This window comes from Schistocerca nitens, chromosome 5 (genome assembly GCF_023898315.1).
Source record: "Schistocerca nitens isolate TAMUIC-IGC-003100 chromosome 5, iqSchNite1.1, whole genome shotgun sequence".
NCBI classification, from domain to species: domain Eukaryota; kingdom Metazoa; phylum Arthropoda; class Insecta; order Orthoptera; family Acrididae; genus Schistocerca; species Schistocerca nitens.
In genome coordinates, this window is record NC_064618.1 from 428,377,005 (window position 1) to 428,400,287 (window position 23,283).

The following is a 23,283-nucleotide window of genomic DNA, read 5'->3' on the forward strand; positions in this document are numbered from 1 at the left end:
AATCAGGACTGCATACGACCGAGGCACACAGGGCCAACACTCGGCATCATGGTGGGGGGAGCGATCTCCTACACTGGCCGTACACCACTGGTGATCGTCGAGGGGACACTGAATAGTGCACGGTACATACAAACCGTCATCGAACCCATCGTTCTACCATTCCTAGACCGGCAAGGGAACTTGCTGTTCCAACAGGACAATGCACGTCCGCATGTATCCCGTGCCACCCAACGTGCTCTAGAAGGTGTAAGTCAACTACCCTGGCCAGCAAGATCTCCGGATCTGTCCCCCATTGAGCATGTTTGGGACTGGATGAAGCGTCGTCTCACGCGGTCTGCACGTCCAGCACGAACGCTGGTCCAACTGAGGCGCCAGGTGGAAATGGCATGGCAAGCCGTTCCACAGGACTACATCCAGCATCTCTACGATCGTCTCCATGGGAGAATAGCAGCCTGCATTGCTGCGAAAGGTGGATATACACTGTACTAGTACCGATATTGTGCATGCTCTGTTGCCTGTGTCTATGTGCCTGTGGTTCTGTCAGTGTGATCATGTGATGTATCTGACCCCAGGAATGTGTCAATAAAGTTTCCCCTTCCTGGGACAATGAATTCACGGTGTTCTTATTTCAATTTCCAGGAGTGTATAAAACTCAGAAGTCGAACTCTGAGCTTAACCAGACAATCTCAATTTCAGTCACAAACCCAGCCCAATTAAATCAACATGGATACAGCACCTTCAAAGACAACTTACCCCAGTGGGCCAAATCCCACGGTTGAAAAACCGCAAGTGGTCTATTCGGTTTCTGGGGAGACCACAGAAGTGTTCATGGAGGTAAATCGGAGTACCTCAAAACCCCGTAATAAGAAAATCAAACCAAAATCTAGAATCTGGCTAATGACATTTAATGTAAATTCTCTCTTAAAAATGGGAAAACTAAAAAACGTCCTGGACAAATCCAGATAACGTAAAATCAAAATTATTGCATTTCAGGAATCACGATATACAGATGAAAATCCTTTTGATTCGGAAGGATACAGGATATACAAAGGGAAACCTGGAAAACGAGCCATGGCAAATTGTCCACAATTTGGAACTGGATTTATAGTAGATACATCAATACTTGATTCAGTCGCAACTTTCAAATCTTACTCGGGTCGACTCTCCACGATGACAATAAAATCAGCTAATAAAATATACACCCTAATCAACGGACATGCACCAATTAACATCACTAACAAAAACAAATTAGAAGAAGTAGAAGAATTCTGGAACCAATTAGATAATGTTCTCCAAAAAATCCCAAATAACCATGTCAAAATCCTTATGGGCGATTTCAATGCACAAATCGGTAAAGAAAAGAAATATCGATATTGGGTAGGTAAATGGTCACGGCATACACAGACCAACCGGAATGGCATGCGACTCATTGAAATCTGCAAAAACCATGACCTATTTTTCAAATCAACATTTTTCAAGAAAAGAGCCTCGAAAACGAAAACTTGGATCTCACCTAATCCATTACTAGGTGAATATCAGTTGGATCATGTAATGATCTCCCGCGTAAATACAGTAGAAATCATGAAACTTAAAGTCCTTAATGGACTAGACTTAGATTCCGACCATTACCCAACAAAATTCTCCCTAGATGTCATTCCAGAAAAAAGAAAATTCACTAAGAAATCTCCACACCGTAAATATGATATACAAAAGATAAATGGCAATGAACAATTTACAAAAGAAACGCAATATTTAAAACCACAAAATTGGCAACAACTGCAAGCAGGACTTTTAAATGCAGCTGAAACTGTAGCACCGCAAACAAGAACACGTAAACACCCATGGTGGACAGATGAGTGTGACCAACTGATAACTCTCAGACAACAGGCGTGGCAAAATTGGTTGTGCAACAAAAATCAAAAGACCCTGGAAGATCTCAAAGATACCAGGAAAACAGTCACAAAAGCAATACGAACAGTCCGTAAACAACACGAAGACAAAAAATTGCAAGACATAGAAAATGATATCAAGAAAAACAATTCCCGAAATTTCTACAGAGTATTCAAACAAAAATTAACAAAGTTCTCACCTCCATCACTCATGTTCAAAAATGACCATGGGGAAATTGCTCATACCAACACCGAAACCTGTGAAATACTTGCAAAATACTTTTCTAAATTACTGAATTGTGAAAAGCCTGCAGAAAAATTTGAATTCCATCGTACACAACGAAACCCAGACTCAAAGCCACCAAGTTTACAAGAGATTAAAGAGATAATTCAGTCACTGGAAAATAACAAAGCATCAGGAGAAGACCAAATCATCGCAGAATTATGGAAAAATGTAGGAGAAAATCTTATTGCAAAACTCAAAGAAATTATACATGAAATCTGGAAAACTGAAAAAATCCCCACAGATTGGAAGACTGCAATCATACATCCTCTGCACAAAAAAGGAAGTAAAACAGACCCCAACAACTATCGTGGAATCTCTTTATTGTCAATAACATACAAAATTCTATCTAAAGCCCTACTAAACCGCGCAGAACCTCAGCTGGATTCAAAACTCACGGAGACCAAATCCAAAGTAAAATTTATGGGAGAATTGAGCACAGAATTTGAAATAGACACAGGAGTACGACAAGGGGATGTACTGTCTCCAGTGCTCTTCAATTGTGCTCTTGAAAAAGTTGTTAGAGAATGGAAAAAAGCAGGTGCACCAGCACCAAGACATAAGGGCATAGAATTACACTGTTTAGCATTTGCTGATGACATGGCACTGATCGCACAAGACATTACTGATGCACAGAAACAGCTAGAATTATTACAAGAAAAGGCAGCTAAAATAGGATTACAAATTTCATTTGAAAAAACAAAATTAATGACTGACGTCAAAGATGCACCTTCTGATCTCAAAATTGGTAATAGCTACATCTCTCGAGTAAAAGAATTTAAATATTTAGGTGAATGGATTGCAGAAAATTGTAATGAAAAGAAATCTGTCAGATCAAGAGTCCAGAAAATGGAGACGGCGTTTCAGTTAACAAAAAACATTTACAACAAAAAGAGTCTCTCGTGGAACTGCAAAATACGACACTACACAACAGTAGTTAGACCCGAAGCTCTCTACGCATCTGAGACACTAAACCTTCAACACAGAACACTAAAAGAGGAATTAGAAGTGAAAGAACGTAAGATAATGAGGAAAATCCTAGGACCAAGAACTAAAGATGGGGTACATTATCCAAAACCCAATGCAGAAATATATAAAAATACCTCCAAAATAACAGACACAATGCGTATGAGAAGAATCCAATTCATGGGGCACTTAGAAAGAATGGACTCAAACAGGTTAACGCACAAAATCCATACATTTTTAAAGAACAAAACTACAAGACCGAACTGGTACAAACAGACGGAAAAAGACCTGAGAGAATTAGGGTCTCCAAATCTACATGATAGAAATGAAATCAGAAAAATCACAAACACACGGGGTTTTGAGGAAGAAGAGAGAAAAACTAACCGACATACATGGTCTACGCAACGAAAGCTAGCCCATTCGTTGTTTATGAAGGAATACTGGGCGAAAAGGAAGGCCAACAAATGTTGACTACGCGTGGTCCTAAGTGATCCATCCGCGAAGAAGAAGAAGAACTACTTAAACATAACTAACCTAAGTACGTCACACACATCCATTTCCGAGGCAGGATTCGAACCCGCGACCGTAGCGGTCGCACGGTTCCATACTGGAGCGCCTAGCAACGCTCCACCACTCCGACCGGCTATGACAGGATAAATTTACCCAATTGATGTTAAAGTCCATTATATTTGTTTGTAGGTAGCCCCTAAAATTATTGTCTGTTTAGTCATCGCTAACGTAAACTGCAGTTTTAATCTGAAACATTTTAACGTAATTAACGCATACTGCTGACAAACAAGTAAAGATACCACAAGTCATCGTCGGATGTCAATGTAACTTTGTAAACGTATGCATCATCGGCAGGTAGCCAAGTGATTAGACCTGCAATTTTCTGTGACAGGTAGAATGCCTCCACAGTGGACTAGTGTTTCTGGGATGAAATGTTCACTCTGCAGCGGGATGTCCGCTGTTATGAAACTTCCTGGTAGAGTGGAATTATGTTGAAGACCGAGACTGAAATCTGAGACTTTTGCTAATTGCCGGCAAGCACTCAACAGCTGAGCTGCCCGAGCACGACCCACGACCCAGGTTCGATTCCCGGTCCGCCACACAGTTTTAATCTGCCAGGAAGTTTGCACTAGTGTTGTTCTCCTTTAGCATAGTTACTTTGCCTGTTACGGTATCTAAGGTATGTGAACAGCATCAGATGACTACTGATGACTATGGAGGACACGGGATGCCACATATTTGTGTGAAACAGTGCCTCAACAACTGAGAAGGTGTGAAAGTGGCATCTTTATGGGTCTCCATTTGGTGGGCTGGTCGAACCCTGCAATATCCAGAATGACGTGACAGGAGCCTGATGTTGGACTGCACGGGAATGTGAGAGTACGCATCCTCGCCGTCACGGTTCCAGTCGACGACGCCTGGACACCTCAGTATTCTGTGCCATTTCACACCGTTGGTCACAGATTATCAGCAGCCAAATTAGTCAGTTACCACACCAAGCGTAGACTGCCGTTGACACTGCACCACAAAAAACGCCGTTTGGGTTGGTGCCACGACCACGAAACATGGACTGCTTATGAATGGCATCTCGTGGTGTTCTGTGCTGAATCACAGCTCTGACCTACCCCAGGTGATCGTCATCGGACAGTATGGAGGCATCCTAGAGAGACGGGCAGATCTTCCATAGGAGAGGCTCATCGGTCTTACTCCTCGCATCGTGGTGTATGGAACCATCACTTATCATTTCTGGTCACTGCTGATAGTGACTGAGGGTAATCTGACGGCACCAAGCTCCTAATGCGTTTCCACTCATGTGGCAGTAACGTAGTGTCACTATTCAACAGGGTACTGCTCGTCTGTTAGTTACACCCGATTCTATGATCCCAAGATATCGCCTCCACAGATAATATGTGAGACCGGCTCTGATGTCAAGTCGGTCCCAATGCCAGCGTCTAGGATTTTACGAAGAAATTACAACAGTTGTGGGTTAGCTTTCCCCAGAAGATGAAACAACGCCTTCCCAACCAAATCAGTACATTCATCTAAGCCAGATGGTGTACAACGCCGTCCTGGTAAGTATACTCAGTGGCTCATATCGCCGAGATTTTTGTAAACTTCACGTGATTGTGTGATCTCTGAGATAACATAACAAAACACACCCTCTCAAAGTGTGTGGTTTCATTTCGTTTGTTCCTCCACTTTTGATGTTTAACCCTTATGACTGGCAGTGTCATCATTTTGCTTAATTTTGCAGCAAAAACGCCGTTTCTATACTAACATTGCTCTCAGCTGTGCTTACAATAGATTTTCAAATTTGTTCAACCTCGGATATCATCGACTTCTTTTGTACGTTTTTCAGTGTGTTGCATAGTCTGTTTCCTTTGAAGCGTCTAGGGGGATATGATCGAACCTTGTATCTTTGACATCCAGAATTATATGGATCCTTAAAAGGTTAATATTTATATATATAATACATTTTTCCCCATGACTGGCTAGCGACTCCGTCACTGTCTATTGTTTATTGTTTAATGATAACCCGTTAACTGTTCGAACGAAAGTCAATAGCAAAATCTAGAGAATGGTGAAGATGGTTCGATGAACCCTCTGGGAGGCACTTAAATGTGATTTGCTGAGGATTCATGTAGATGTAGACCTGTTATCACGGGATATTCCTGGCAAAGAGACATATCCTTGTATTACCCACACGGCATTCATTTATATGTGGCAGTTCAATAAACAGGAAAAATATCGCTACAAAATTTTCTCAAATATCTTTGTGCAGTTAACAAAAGCGAGCTTACTTTTACGGTGTAGTTTCTCATCGATAAATGGATTTTTCCCTAGGTTCGTGAAGTGACTCTTCTTTCCTTTTCCAGTCATGCCAATGGTGCAGCTCCATCTGGGACCGAACCTGGCAGCTGAGAACATCAAGGAAGGCAGCGACGTCTACTTTGAATGCAAGATGAGGGCTAATCCAGCAGCCTACAAGGTTGTTTGGACAAATAATGTAAGTATATAGCTTTATAAAAGTCTAACTAATGTAAAACACACCATTCTTGGTCTTACCTTGCATCAATTGCTTCGTCTTAACAGCCTTCCGTAACCTTTCTGTAGTATTTAAGTCCACCTTCTGCCCGTTAAACTTTTCTCCTACTTTTTATAACCTACTCAGGTACGCATCATAAGGTGACAGACATATCTTAATGAGGAGCTAATATATTTAGTTTTACGACGACAGTTGTATATCATGTACAGATGCAAAATGTAACAATGAACTTAAGACAGTGAGTTGTTTATACGTAAGCACTTAGTAAGGATCAGCTGAGAACATTTAGATTCACTGGATATGCAGACGTTTCCATCATTTTTATCTGCTTGTAAGTAAAGCACTGACAATTCAAAGTTCCCCATGAACGGGTTTACACTGTTTGAACTTTACTAACACGAACAAACTTCACAAAAACTTAATTTTTAAGTCACTTAGATGGTCACAGTACTACTGATGATGTTTTACTATTAAAGATGTTCACATGTCCTCCATTGGGAAGAATATAGTGTCTGCAACATTGCGGAACAGATCGGCGCATATGTGTTACGTATAGGTAGCTTTGAAATGGATTCACAGGCAGTCGTCAAGCATACGTGGCTTTGTTGGGTAGAAGATGCCTTCAGAGTTCCCAACAGAAAAAGTCTAACTCCGTTAAACTGGGAGATCTGGCTGGAATTGAACGCCGTCGCGTCAGCCTAACAAACCTTCAACATATCATTCATCCACGAATAGCCGCACATCATGATGATAATGTGACAGCGCACTGTCTTTTTGACGAAAAACAATCTTGATCTCGGTGCAGTTGGTAACAGCTGGTACAAATCGTTGGTAAGGTACTTTACAACTGTTACTGTTCGTTCAAAGAATGGCACTACAAGTCCTGTACCAGACGTAGAACACCATATTGACATCCCAGGAATGTTAAGAGTTCGTTCTTGCATTACATGTGGATTATTCCTTGCAGTTCCAATCCATTTAAACGTTATCTCATCAGACCAAACGAGACCAGTCAATTGTTCACTGTCGCAAATCAATCCGCAAAATTCGAGGGGCCTATACAGATCGTTCTCATTCATCGAGCGAAGCAACGTGTGAATATAAGATATCCAAATTTCTTGCTTTAAAGCCGCGCGGGAATAGCCGAGCGGCCTAAGGCGCTGCGGTTATGGACTGTGCGGCTGGTCCCGGCGGAGGTTCGAGTCCTCCCTCGGGCATGGGTGTGTGTGTTTGTCCTTAGGATAATTTAGGTTAAGTAGTGTGTAAGCTTACGGACTGATGACCTTAGCAGTTAAGTCCCATAAGATTTCACACACACGTTTTTCTTGCTTTAAAATGCGCTGAACACTTGATTTGCTTGGAGCTGATTTGCACGCAGCTTGTTATATAGACTTCTCAGGAAACCTTGTGTAAGCTTGTACCACTGCGTCCACCCCTCTGTCGTCCTCAGGTACTTGTGCCCTCCGGCCACATCGCCCTCCTCCAGGCCACACAGTCTTACTTCCCTCTCAAATTTGTCGTTTAATTTCGTTATATTACAAGCGAAAGTGGTTCAGTATCAATCTCCTCCCGCCATCCTCTATGTACTTCTTTAGAGTTTTCACATTCGAAATAACGACTTAAAATCCGCCCTTTTAGCTCCAAGGACAACTTCCTAGCCATCTTATTATTTACCTATAGTTACTGGCAACTGAAAACAAGCAAAAAAAAATAATAAATAAATGTCTGCACACACAAGACATGTGAGAACCATAGAGGTTGCGGGGCTCTTATAATGTGAGTAGTTTCTGTCATACTTCCGCTTATGATCAGTTTTTTGCTATAAAAACAGCTTCGCGGAAATAACTGACAATGTTAATCACATTTAATCGTTAACCCAATAGCCTTTTCACAAGTCTTTGTGGTATCACGAACGAAAGTAAATCATATCACGCCACTGCTGCGTAGACGTCAAACAAGGGAGGGTATCGCAGTAATTAATGTATAAAAGACAGTGCTTATTACAGGCAGCCATGGATTTCTGTACAAGAACATCAGAAACAAGACAAATGGAGACTCATCGAACTTCTATATAAAAGGGCCGTCAGGGATCCTTTTTGCTTCCTTACGCTCCGTCTGCACGTCTGCAAGGAGAAGATTGATAACCCACCGGGCTAGCCTCTGACCGAAAACGTCGCGCCAACGTGCGCCGTAATCCGTCATAGACGCAGCTCCCACCTTATAATGAAGTGCCTGTCGGCGCTCTTCTCTTTTTCCTTTTTTTAAATTTTCAGCGTTTAACATCGCTAAATGGTTAATAGGTGTCAAACTGACCCTCCTTTTTCTGGGTCAATGACTCCCTTTCCAGGTGCGAGTCACTTCCAACTTTTATTCCAGAAACGAAGAGCGTGACATTCGTCTTTTTAACTAGTGGTGAAAACTGCTGAAAAAAAGAAAGAGGTTTACAATATTTTTTTTAATTTCTCTGAATGAATATTACACACAGATTAAATATTAGGTGTGGGTTTTTCTTTCCATACTGGTGTTCCTGAAAGAACCAAGTTGTATGTGTCGGTAGTGCTTTTGGTGGTCAAATTTTGTAACTTTGAGATGAAGCTTTTGTCGATAATAACTGTGTCTGTGTCGTAAGTATGGACTTATGTAACGATACGATATGTTCAGTATATGGCATCCACCCAAGCCTGAAGATGGTCATCATTAACTGAAATTAATGACTTGAATTATATGTTTTATCGGCGACTGGAGTTACAATAAAATAAATACATCCTGTACAGCTTGAATCCTACAATGTTATGACGTCGCTACTCAGAAGTAAGGAAATAGTTTGTGAAGTAACTACATACTAAAGTAACAGCTATCTCAGAACGTGTTTTCTGATACTGATAACGTGCAGCGTATTACATGTTTTATTGTATTATCATGTGCAGCTATAAAACAAAACCTTGCTAGACGTTAAAAACGTTTACCTTATGAGATGTTTAAGAGGACTAGTACATGAAGAAGTGTCAAAACTTCCATTTTTGTACTTTTTGTCTTACAAAATTCTCTATAAGAATTTGAAAGTGGCTCCATACACGGCGGTGCCCCCATGACGCGCAGAAAGCCCTGTTACAAGCACGATTGTGTTCTCTCCATTAGTATTCTTTGCCGTTTGCTATAACGGAGGTTGTAAAACTTAAATGAGGAGATCTTAGTGACCAGATTATGAGAAAAGTATTTACGTGGTAGGACTGGAAACCCAAATCAGAGTCTTAACCCCTAAACAACTACGTATATATGGGAAGACATACCAAAATCAGTTCTGGTAGTACTACATACTTTGAAAGCAGCTGTGCTGGATGCTGTACTATGATTCAGTGATGATGTAGTGTCCAGGTGTAAGGTTATGGAATTGATGGGAGTATGAACGAGATGAATACGGGACTAGATGCGTTTGTGTTATGCATACTTAACTAAAAAGTTGATTATTTTTACGACTTACATTTTTAAAGAAAAGCTATGAGTTAGTAATTGAACTGATTCACAAATGTTATTAAACAGTTTTTTGCGCAATAATTTATGACAGCAACATCCTTTTAAAAATCTGCTTTAAAAATAATAGGGAAAAGAACGTCCAGAAAAATCAAAGTTTTGCTTTGTTTTTTATTTCGAGATATGTGTACCTATACTGTTTATAAATAATTAACATGCCTTATTTAATTTGCAACGGAAAATTCAATTCAGAAACCAGCGTGACACCAAAAGCTGTGGTTCATAAATCAAAACGAGGAAACCTGTTAAAAGATGGCTAAGCGTTACATGGGCTTATAACTCTCACATCTTTACCTACGCTATTTATGCAATTGACAATATTTTAAACATTCCCCCCTCTGCTCCCTAACCTGTCCCCTTAAGAAAAAACTACAGGTACTTTACTTCCATCTAAATTGCTACAAACAACGCCCCAAAATATATTTACTTTTGTGTGCAGTACGCAGCGTCCAGAGATCTCACCGTCTTACTTGTGATTGCATCAACACGATACCTGGTTCAGCATTGTCTCAAGAAGCAACACTGAAACCATTTATAAGACAATAACAAAAGCATGTATGTTTATTGGGATGGGTAGACCGTACTGCGGTCACCTCCTTAAATTAAGAGATCTTCGACTTCATCAAAATATAATATTTTATGACGACACTCTCAGAAGTGAACTGTAACTGTACAACAGAGATACGAGTATACTGAAAATCACAGAGACAATTGACAACACTTATTACACGTTTTAATATATTTTCATGTGCAGCCATAAAACAAAGCCTGACCGGGTATCAAAAATATTTATTGAATGAAATGTTTAAGGGGACTAGAACGTGAAGATATGTCAAGAAATCGATCTGTTACACAGCTTACAGCAGTCAATGTGTACTGAGATCTCGGGTGCTGTTGATCTGAGCGTAATATTTTTATGTTTGGCAAACAGTACACCTGTGATTGGGAAACAAAGAAGCAAGGTGGCATATTAAATACTTTTTGGTGAAATATTGCGTGAATGCAATACTGGCGCATTAGATGCCAGCCAAACCCGTGACAAGTGGGCCGGTAGTAGAGTAGCGTCACTTGACGGTCGAAGAGAAGATTCCGGAAGGAAGGAACCATGCAAGTGAGCGCTCTTGCATGACTGACCACGTGCTACAACACAGTGCCAGGAACGTGCGCTGAAAGCCTGTAAAGGTTCAACGAGCCCAGCACCTTACGCGGAAAGAATCACGTTGAAGCCTGAAATATCTCTCGTCAGATTTGTCACTGACGTGTCTGTTTGGGTGCTGAAGGACCCACCACACATATATCTTCACAGAGAGACACCTTGCGACTCGGTGATTATGTTTAGCTTGTCGTGTGGAACTTTTCAGTTAGTTTCATGTTCAATGGACCCTTATATAATTAAAAGTAGTGATGTGGAACGAGACTTTTTACATTCAAATTACACATTCATATGTAAAAATGACTACATTCTAACTTTTTACTTTTTTAAATACAAATTTCACTTTATAACTCCTAATCACCATATATTTGAGTTCACACAAATAGAAATTCTTCTATGGATCGGAATGAATCCTCAAGGAGAAAATTTTTCAATTTGTTTTTATACTTAACTTTGCTCAGTGTCATTTACTTTATTTATACTATTCTTCTTATGTTGTAATTACATGCATTATTGTTCCGTATGAAATGCAGTGGATTATATACAAGAAACTGCGGGAGGAACTCAATAAACTCAGAATCAGTTGTCTAAATTCCGAACAACCTAACCAGATACCTACTAGATGATCATGGATGTGCACCATAATATACTGTTACTACAGCACAGTTTTGAGCAATGAAGCCTTTTTTGTCTTACAGATGAGTTGCTCCAGAACATTGTTCCACTTGACATTACTGAATGAACCACTTACACATTTGTCTACCGCCAATTTTTCAGTGATTCGAAGCGTAATTTGGCTGACCTGTTCCTTAGGAGTACCAAAATGCGTTTTCTCCAGGTTAAAATCTCATCAGTTAGCAAATCCGAACATTTGGAAGATTCTACCCTACATGTTATTTCTTCATATACATTTACATAGATACTCCGTAACCCACCATGCGGTAACTGGCGGAGGGTATCCCGTACCACTACTGGTAGTCATTTCCTTTCACGTTCCATTCGCTAATAGAGCGAGGGAAAAACGGCAGTCTATATGTCTCTGTTTGAGCTCTAGTTTCTCGTGTCCTAATTTCGTGGTCCTTACAGTCATGTCTGTTGCAGGCAGCAGAATCGTTCTACACTGAGTTTCAAATGCCGATCCTCTAAATTTTCTCAACAGCGTCCGCAGAAAGGAAGGTCGCCTTGCTTCAGTGGATTCCCATTTGAGCGTTGTTCGAACGTACCTGTAACAAATCCAGAAGTCCGCCTCTGAATTGCTTCGATATCTTCCTTTAATCGGGCTGGAACGGATTCCGAAGACTCGAGCAGTACTCAAGAACAGGTCGCAGTAGCGTCTTATGTGCAGTCTTCTCTACAGGTGACCACTCTTTTTCTATAGTTCTGCCAATAAAAAAAAGTCGACAATTTTTTTCCCTACCACAATCCTTACTTGGTCGTTCCATTCCATGTCGCTATGTAACGTTACTCCCAGACATTATAACAACGTGACTGGATCAAGCAGGACGCACTACCCTTCCTACATCCGAATATTACGGGTTTGTTTATGCTACTGAAAATCAGGTTTCGCAGAATAGAGCGGATCAGGTTATGGTAGTGGAGGGAGCCGTAATCATTACTGTTAATTGTACAAAACATATAAACTTTTATTTTCCTAAGAACCACTTAATTACACATTGTCTTAAAAGGATCAAATTAAAGCAATATGGCTGCAGGCCTAGTTCAGAAAACTTGCAATACCTCCTGAGGTGAAGGATCAAAACCACACCAAAAACAAGAATGGCTAAAGCCTAAACTCAAATTACTTTAAGGAATACAAGGGGCTGAACGCCTTACTTAAAAAAATGTTTCAAATAAATAGTCAGCTGCAGGCAACAGACAAGACATTGAACAACTCAGGAATTAGGGGCTGGATAACAAGGATTTCAGATAGAGCAACTAAAAAAAATATTTGGCAAATAAATTTTCAATATTTTAATTTAAATCGGCTGAAGGCCCTATTTTAAAATTTAAATAAGCTAAAGTAATAGACGGCTGAAGGTTTCGCACAGTACAGCAGACTAAAATAAAAATCACAATCTAAAACCAACAAACAGTGGTGCTCAGAAGTGTTCCAAGGATCAACCTGAGGAGGTAGCTCTAACGTAATGTGAGGTGAGATAGGCAGCCAAGAGTAGGGTTAAATAATCGGATGTGAACCCGACCCAGGGACAGCTGAAGGACCGGCCAAAACCCTAATCAATTCCCTTCCGCCCGACCAATGGTACGACAACGGAAAATATCAGCCGAGGACGAAGATACTAGGCGCACTACATCTTCAAAATTGGCGTCTAAAAATAGACAAGGCAAAATAACCACTCTTAAGAAAAAATATGAACTAAAAACAAAAGGGCTGTTGAACTACGTACCGTGCCCGACAGCATCAACATGGCGAGTGTAAGTAGGCTGTTTAGGTTTTTTTATTGGTAACGCCACCTCTGTATGAAAATCACTGGCTGTGCTGCGTGCAGTCTGTGGCTGCTTTGCATTGTTGTAATACTCGCCATTGTAGTGTTAGGCAGCTGGCTGTGAACAGCGCGTAGCGTTGTGCAGTTGGAGGTGAGCCGCCAGCAGTGGTGGATGTGGGGAGAGAGATGGCGGAGTTTTGAAATTTGTTATGAACTGCTATATATATTATATTGAGGTAAATACATTGGTTGTTCTCTATCAAAATCTTTCATTTGCTAATTAAGCCTATCAGTAGTTAGTGCCTTCAGTAGTTTGAATCTTTTATTTATCTGGCAGTAGTGGCGCTCGCTTTATTGCAGTAGCTCGAGTAACCAAGATTTTTGTGAGGTAAGTTTTGTGAAAGGTATAGTTTAATGTTAGTCAGGGCCATTCTTTTGTAGGGATCTTTGATAGTCAGATTGCGTTGCGCTAAAAATATTGTGTGTCAGGTTAAGCCCAGTTACGTATATAATTGTTCTAAGGGGACGTTTCACGAGGAAAAACACATAGCCGGAAACCTACGCTAACGACCTGGGCAGGTAACTGGGGCGTTAACGGCCACAAGACATAAAATACCGTTGGTGCACTTCACTGATAAGTAACAACCAATTTAATTGTTAAAGATCATACAGGAGTACGGCTGCAAAATTTCGCCGACTCCAACACACCATACGTTGCTGCTAGCCGGAACGGCCCAGGAAGCAGCAACCGGCTATGAGCAAAGAGATGTCACAGCAGTTGAGGCTTCATAACCTGTTAACTCAACTTCACAGTGTCCAGGTTCGGTGGGCAACGAACTTTGTAGCTCTCGCAGCTACCGCCTCACAATCAGACCGCGCGTGCACGCCGCCACCGGTCCTGGCCTGACCCCGCCCTGCGGAGACTTCCTCGCCGCCCTCTGCCAACCGACTGCCTGCCTCACACACACCACCACACATAAATACAGCCGTCACACCAAAGATGCTACAGCAGTACTAGTATCGATAAGCGCTGCTGCTGCCACTGACGAAGGCAAGTCAGCAACTCGTTATGGTAGTAACTCGAGAAATACACTCCTGGAAATTGAAATAAGAGCACCGTGAATTCATTGTCCCAGGAAGGGGAAACGTTATTGACACATTCCTGGGGTCAAATACATCACATGATCACACTGACAGAACCACAGGCACATAGACACATGCAACAGAGCATGCACAATGTCGGCACTAGTACAGTGTATATCCACATTTCGCAGCAATGCAGGCTGCTATTCTCCCATGAAGACGATCGTAGAGATGCTGGATGTAGTCCTGTGGAACGGCTTGCCATGCCATTTCCACCTGGCCCCTCAGTTGGACCAGCGTTCGTGCTGGACGTGCAGACCGCGTGAGACGACGCTTCATCCAGTCCCAAACATGCTCAATGGGGGACAGATCCGGAGACCTTGCTGGCCAGGGTAGTTGACTTACACCTTCTAGAGCACGTTGGGTGGCACGGGATACATGCGGACGTGCATTGTCCTGTTGGAACAGCAAGTTCCCTTGCCGGTCTAGGAATGGTAGAACGATGGGTTCGATGACGGTTTGTATGTACCGTGCACTATTCAGTGTCCCCTCGACGATCACCAGTGGTGTACGGCCAGTGTAGGAGATCGCTCCCCACACCATGATGCCGGGTGTTGGCCCTGTGTGCCTCGGTCGTATGCAGTCCTGATTGTGGCGCTCACCTGCAAGGCGCCAAACACGTATACGACCATCATTGGCACCAAGGCAGAAGCGACTCTCATCGCTGAAGACGACACGTCTCCATTCGTCCCTCCATTCACGCCTGTCGCGACACCACTGGAGGCGGGCTGCACGATGTTGGGGCGTGAGCGGAAGACGGCCTAACGGTGTGCGGGACCGTAGCCCAGCTTCATGGAGACGGTTGCGAATGGTCCTCGCCGATACCCCAGGAGCAACAGTGTCCCTAATTTGCTGGGAAGTGGCGGTGCGGTCCCCTACGGCACTGCGTAGGATCCTACGGTCTTGGCGTGCATCCGTGCGTCGCTGCGGTCCGGTCGCAGGTCGACGGGCACGTGCACCTTCCGCCGACCACTGGCGACAACATCGATGTACTGTGGAGACCTCACGCCCCACGTGTTGAGCAATTCGGCGGTACGTCCACCCGGCCTCCCGCATGCCCACTATACGCCCTCGCTCAAAGTCCGTCAACTGCACATACGGTTCACGTCCACGCTGTCGCGGCATGCTACCAGTGTTAAAGACGGCGATGGAGCTCCGTATGCCACGGCAAACTGGCTGACACTGACGGCGGCGGTGCACAATTGCTGCGCAGCTAGCGCCATTCGACGGCCAACACCGCGGTTCCTGGTGTGTCCGCTGTGCCGTGCGTGTGATCATTGCTTGTACAGCCCTCTCGCAGTGTCCGGAGCAAGTATGGTGGGTCTGACACACCGGTGTCAATGTGTTCTTTTTTCCATTTCCAGGAGTGTAAGAAGCCACTCGATTGCGACAAAATGCCAAATAACAAACGGCATCAACGAGAGCCGGCCATAGCTCACTACTCATCCGCATTAATTTATACTTTTCTACATTTAGTGCTAGCTGCCTTTTATTACACAAACTAGAAATTTAGTCTAAGTCATCTTGTATCCTCCTACAGTCACTAACCTTCGACACTTTACTGGACGCTACATCAATATCAGCGAACAACTGCAGATTGCTGCCAACCTGTCCGCCAAATCATTTATGTATATAGAGAACAACAGCGGCCCAGCCACACTTCTCTGATCCACTTTTAACAATATCCTTGTCTCTGATGAATACTTGCCGCCTAGGTTAACGTACTGTGTCCTGTAACTTAGGAAGTCCTCGAGCCACTCATATATCTGTGAATCTACTCCATATGATCGTACCTTCTTTAACAGCCAGCAATGGTTCAACGTGTCAAATGCTTTCCGGAAATCTAGAAACACGGAAGCTACCTGTTGTCTTTCATCCACAGTTCGCCGCATATTAGGTGAGAAAAGGGCAAGCTAAGTTTCGCAAGAGCGATAATTTCTAAAGCCATACTGACATAAGCTTGTCGGTCTCAAGAAAATTTTTTGTATGTTCGAAATTACTGTGTGTTCAAGCATTCTGCAACAAAATAATGTTACGGATATCGCTCTGTAGTTTTGCGGGCCCGTTCATTTGCCCTTCTTATGTACAGGAGTCACCTGTGCTTTTGACCAGTTGCTTCGAACTTTGTGCCAAGTGAGAGATTCGCGATATACTGAAGTTAGGTAAAGGGTCTGAGCTGTAGAGTACTCTTTCAAACATAGAATTTGGATTCCACCTGAAATGGGTGACTCATTTGATTTCAACTTTCAGTTGTTTCTCTACACTAAGGATGCTTATTATTATGGCGTCTTTCGCGGAGTGTACTGGATGGTCAAATGACCATATGTCTGTATCATTGTCTTGCGTGAAATATTTCTTAAAAGTGAAGCTTAAAACATCGACTTTTGTTTTGGTATCTTCAACTAGCTCACCAGACTGGCCAACAAGTGAATGGATGGAAGATTGAGATCCTCTTAGCTATTTTACGTAGGACCAGATTTTTCTCGGGTTCTCTGCCGGATCTTTGGCTAAGGTATGACGGTGGTTGTTGTATGCTTGATGCACGGATTGCTACAGACCTCCGCCTGGCGTCATTTGCGCGTTCTCCTTCGAACCTATAGTGCAACAGCCTCTGTCTGTCTTCGACGTGTGTTATACTTATCAGTGGGGTAGAACAACTTGTAAGTAGGCTGTTTAGGTTTTTATGTTGGTAACGCCGCGTAGCGCTCTCTATGAAAATCACTGACTGTGCTGTGGGCAATCTGTAGCTGGTTGTCATTGTTGGAATATTCCCTATTGTAGTGTTGGGCAGTTGGATGGGAACAGCGCGTAGCGTTGCGCAGTTGGAGGTGAGCCGCCAGCAGTGGTGGATGTAGGGAAAGAGAGGGCAGAGTTTCGACAACGGACGATCTGGACGTGTGTCGGCCAGAAAAAGGAAATTTGTAAAGATGGATGTCATGAACTGATAGATATATATATGTTAACTTTTGAACATTATTAAGGTAAATACATTGTACATTCTCTATAAAAATCTTTCATTTGCTAACTATGCCTCTCAGTAGTTAGTGCCTTCAGTAGTTAGAATCTTTTATTTAGCTGGCAGAATTGGCGCCCGCTGTATTATAGTAGTTAGAGTAACGAAGATTTTTGTGAGGTAAGTTGTTCATGAAAGGTATAGGTTATTGTTAGTCAGAGCCATTCTTTTGTAGGGATTATTGAAAGTCAGATTGCGTTGCTTTAAAAATATTGTGTGACAGTTTAGTGTTGATCAGAATAAGTAAATAGAAAACTACCTGAGTACGTTCAGTTTTTCTCAGCTGTTTGAAAATCTAATAAAGTAAGAATTTTTCCAGCACTGTTATTCTTTACATTCAAAGGGGAAGTTTCAAACTTTGTGTGCAGAACTGAACCCTGGTGACTTTGTGAATTGAGAGTAAGACGATTTGCCAGAATCCACTAAATAACACTTTTAAGAATGTTATTTACCATTTCTTCTTTTTTCTATATGTACGTTTAGATTAACTGCAGTACTAGTGTGATTTGGAGACATAATTAATTACACTTGTTGTATATCTGACGGAACGTCTTTTACGTATACGAGAAGCAATAATTCTGAATCTTGGGGAAGCCCATGATTTCCCTCCAGTCACAAGATTAGCCATGACTGTGCGGGTTTAATTATTAAGTACAACCATTAGCATTATTTCAGTTAGACTTGTCGTTGAAGGCTATGAGATACATTTTGTTCATTAACGAAATGCGGTTTTTCGTGGATACCGAATTTCATTGTCTGTTCATCCAACGCACCATTAGGACATATAACCATACTCTCAATATTTTATCATACCGACGTAGTGGAAGCACGTTTTGATCGGTAAAGTGTAACGAACACGACTGATTTTGCAATACCACACAACCTATGACCAATTTCCTGATCTGTCGTGTTTACCTACTAATGTGGCACCTATTATAGTGTTGCACAACGATCAAAATATCGCTTTTCGACACAGTTTCAATGACTGATGAAAATTTCTCAAGTTTTGAACAAGTGTGTAATGAATGACTTTATTTGACAAAATTTGGACAAAGTTCACGTAACACGGCACAATATAGGTTAACACTGCATGACAAATTTTTCAAAGAATATACAGCTTCTACCCTCGGACACGGGTAGAAAATACGGTGGAGAGTAAACCCGTCCTACTCTACTGAAAATTCGTCACAGTGAACCCTTCTTCAGAACTGCGGAAATTCGGAAAATTCTTGACACATAGGTCTCGGGAAAGAAAAGCACAAGTAACCCCTGAAGGTACTACAGTCCAAGACATGCATAAAGCAGCCACCGTAGAAAAATGGAATGTAAGATATCTCATTAAGTAACTGTGCTAAAATAGCTTGTCCAGAGTTAAAGATGACAGAAACAATTTCATAACCGATGAAAACTACAGGAGTTACGTGTTGTCAAATGCAAGTCTGCCACGAAAAATTTATTACTGTCTCCACCTCCTTTATGTCTTTGTTCTATATGAGGAATAACCTTCGAAATTGAAGGAAATGTCGTCCCTATATTCACCCAACATTTACGACGAAATTCTTCCGTGTAGGTTTTCAGGTCGTAATGTCTCCCTTATTTTTGTCGGAGAAATGTCCGGATACCAAATTCAGCAATGTGCACAAATGAATTGCTTTTTATCATCACATCTGCGAACGTGTGCGAACAGGGAAGGACGGAGTAAACGTTATGAAACCAAAAAAGAAAGAACCGCTACTGTAAAAGAGAAACAAAAAACTAACGAAAACAGATACAGACTCTTCGAAAAATGTTTGCACAACTGTGAAGAATAAATTATTCTCGTGGGTAACATTATTTTGTCTCGCGCAAGACACACAACCACTCTCCATTACACGCACTGAATGAGTCTCGTCAACGAAACGTGAGTCCGCATTACGGTGATGGGGTTAGAGTCCACAACTATTACCCAAGTACACAACAAGGTCGTCACCACTGAGCCCAGTTGCCTGTTCTGGTGGACTTTACAGCCCACAAGACATTAGAGGACAGGTTTTAAGCGGCCCGCCACCTCGGCGGTTCTGCGGAGAATCTCTTCATTCATTACCATATCAGTCCATTGTACTCTAAAACTTCGTATGGAGCACAACATCTCAAATTCTGCCTTGCCAACTCCACTCTCTTCACTTAAGCGCGACTGTCATCAGACAAAACCATCACTAGTCGACAGTCCGAACAACTGATACAGGTTCTGTTCAATACTATCTATTACCTATCTTCATTACACACCGTGAACCCAGGGGGATATTTATTGTAGCTCGTAGTGCACGCCCATAAGCCAAATGAATCATTCCGTCGTAGGTTATGCTCCAAAAATGAACAGCATAGAGACAGAAGTGATGACACTTTCTGATGAACCTGACCATCATTTTTCAGCACAATGCTCAAGCACGTACAGTGCAAGCTATACTGATTTATTTGACTCATGGGGCTGCTAAGTGCTATACCACCTACTGCACTCCCCTGACTTAAGCCCTCGTGAATTCAACTCGATTTCTAAACTGAAGGAAACCCTTCATCGTATTCGCTTCAGAGCTGCTACCAATTCGTCGAGCAATAGACCGCGCTGCTCGAACTGTCAACACAACTGGCACTGCTAAGAATATCCTACGACCTCCACATCGCTGGCAACGGGTTATACGCAATGCTGTTGACTGCTTTAAAGGTCAGTAAAACTTTGAAACACGTATATATTTTGTACGAGCTGTAAATAAGTTGTTGCCACTATTAAAGTTCGTACCCTCGTATTCTAACATGTGGTTATCGATCTGCAAAGTTCCCCATCTTTTTGTTCTGTAATTTCTTTCTGCCGTCATGAATTTTGCCTTCTCATTACTACATTTATTTTTGTCCTTATTTTAATTCCCTCTCCTGCTTCACTTGCTGCGTCCAGCGCTCCCTGTATCACAGTGTTGAACAAGAGGGGCGAGATTACATGTCCTTGCCTGACTCCTGTTTGTAAGCCAAACTCCGATTATTCTCCATCCATTTTCACTATCCCTTTCGAGCCTCTCAGTGACTTTCACAAGATTTATGATCTTCTTCGATATTCCATATCTCCGTATTTTCTCCCATAACTTCTGTCTGGATATAGTGTCACAGGCTTTCTTAAAACCAACAAATGGTATAGCCATTATTCTGTTACACTCTCAATACTTGAATATGGCTTCTTTCAGTGTGAATACCTGGTCAGTAGCTGAACGATTCTTCATAAATCAGTTTGTTTCTTATTTACTCTATCTTTTTAATATGGTTCTAATTTTTTCTCGAGGATCTTGGAGAACATTACATAGGCGGTGCTAGTTAATGAAATGCCTCTATATTTCCTGAATTGTTGTTTGTCGCACTTTTTATGAACTGATACTATTATCGCTTCTGTCCTCTCCTGTGCATTCTTTATTCATTCTCGATGTTTAGGTATTTGTTTTGGAATTTTTATTGCTCCTTTCTTACACAATTCAGCTGTTATTCCATCTCTCCCAGGAGCTTTGTTGTCTTTCAATATCTTGATTGAGTCTATTGTCTCTTTCATTATCGGAGGTTCCATGAAGGGATCTACACTCTGACAATCATCTTGTTCCTACATTTCTGCAGTTCTGTCTTCTACACTTAGAAGCTGATCAAGATATTCTTTCCAAATTTTCACACCTTTAGGTATTTGCAGCACTGTATTGCCACCTTTATCTTTAATGCCTTACACCTGTGGTATGTACCTTTCTCTGAAAAATCTTACTGATCTGTAAAAGTCTTGCCGTTATCCTTCAATCTGTGGATGTCAAGGTTATGGTCTTTCGTGCTTCCCCCCTCCCCCCTTGACTTTTCTATGGTTACTCTTTGGCGTACCTCTGCTACGAGTAATGGTCTGCGCCTGCCTCGGCTCCCCTTATGGTTTTCACATTCATTAGACTGACTTGGGTCTTTGATCTACCAGGACATGTTCTATTTGGTTTTTTGTTCTTCCATCTGGTGATATCCAAGTTACCTTTCCTTCCGAGGAGAGTGTGTACTCATAACCCTTAGGTTGGCTGCCCTTGCACAGCTTAGTAGCCTGAGTCCCTTTTCATTACTTTCCACTTGTAGTCTTCCATCCCAGCTGTTCCTTTCCATATGATTTCCCTTCCAACTCTAGACGCAATGGTGTCTTACAAATTACCCCAACGAGAATTTAATAAAAAAGTCTTTCTTTTCGTCCTACGCGTCCTCGGTCGGAGCATGTAGCGTAACTATTGTTATATTTGTGAATCTACCTTTTAGTCTCATGGCAGCTATTCTACTATCAATCGGTTGAAAATCAATTATTGCATCTGCTAAGGTTTCCATCTTCTGATTCACTGTAATATAGAATGTGCCTGTCCGTTCCCACTTTTCCTGTTCCTGGATATCTAACTTCTTGCAGTGCTACAAGATCCTTTTCATATCTTTCGAGTTCTTCTGACAGAATATTGAGAGCCCCAAGTGTTGTCAAAGTACTAATGTCCAACGTTCCAAATCTTAAGTCCTTGTTCCTAAGCCGTTTTCCATATTCCTTGTTTCTATTTTTCTCCCAGACGTTTTCTTGACGTATCGCAAGTTATTTTTCCGAGACGGGTTGTTATCCCAGTGCTCAACCCCCAACCTGGAGGACCAGTCCAGTTATTTTTTCACGGTAAATATTTTATTTCCTTACTACCCTCCGACTCCGCTGGCCGCAGAGCCAGCGCAGCGAGCTTTCCCCAATTCCAATGGGGACGCGCCCTATGGAGGTAACTGGCAAATCCCGACACGGGATAAATAAATAGATGAATAAATAAATAAGTAAAAGTTGCTGTTACGGTCGTTTCTAGATTACTGTTCTGGTTTGTGGCGTTCTTATTGAGTAAGCATGACAACAGACATCCACGATATCAGAGATGAGGTTCTAGGATCCTAACAAATCCATACGAAAGCATAATACACGTTCTCGGATAACTTAGAATCCTATGAATAATCGGTAACTCAGCGACATTCTACTGGCGAGATTAAGAGATCCTGAACTCGAAGTGCGAGTACTACACTGTCAGAATCATTTATGTAGAGTAGGAATCGTAAAAGTGAGGCAAAATCCACAAGGCAGAAGAACTAAACTGTCATTTTTTAGAACACCGGAATCAGGCTCAAGGTGTAGTGCAAAAGCATGACTTGTAGTGACGCCATCCTCGGGCTTGCTTCAATCTACAGAATGTCGTACATGAGAAAAATGGCAAGACGATCATGTTAAGTGTAAGTTGAATTAATACCGGCACCAAATATCAGCACAATTCGGCTCAGCGTCATTGCAGACATATCACACGATCGGATGGTCGTCACATCCTCCGCCCCTTAAACACACTTCATTCCTTCTCTCGACGCCTCTGCGGTGGGTGTCAGAACTGGGACACCCAGCGTTGAAGTCACGCCTGCTCCACCGTTCGAAAATTAATGCAACCAATTTTGAAATAGTGTCGGTACAAACTTCACATTGCTCACTGACTTTTCCCACGTCACACCGACACTCAAGAAGACTTTATAATTACGTTTCTTGCAAGAGTTGAAGTTGAAGACTTGTGGCCTACAAAATTTTGTGACGTGATGAACCACACATTCCGCGCACTTGGACAGGAAACGCTCACAATTTTAGCATGTGAGAATCGTCATCGCCAACATATATTCAAGTAGTTTCCATGCATAGTGAACGCGTCATTGAGTGGTGTGGCCTCACGGCACAGTTCATAATTTGTTAATATTTCTTTGACGAACTCGACCAAGGGCCAAG

The 23,283-nt window shown here is 42.0% G+C and overlaps 1 protein-coding gene across 1 annotated transcript in view; it reads left to right on the forward strand.

The window, feature by feature from the left end:
- The window catches only part of LOC126260506 (cell adhesion molecule 4-like), a 265,855-nt gene that overhangs the window by 135,865 nt on the left and 106,707 nt on the right, over positions 1 to 23,283 (forward strand). The window contains exon 4 of the mRNA XM_049957837.1: positions 6,024 to 6,154. Coding sequence (XP_049813794.1) covers positions 6,024 to 6,154 — 131 coding nt within the window. The remainder of the gene's footprint in view (positions 1 to 6,023; positions 6,155 to 23,283) is intronic.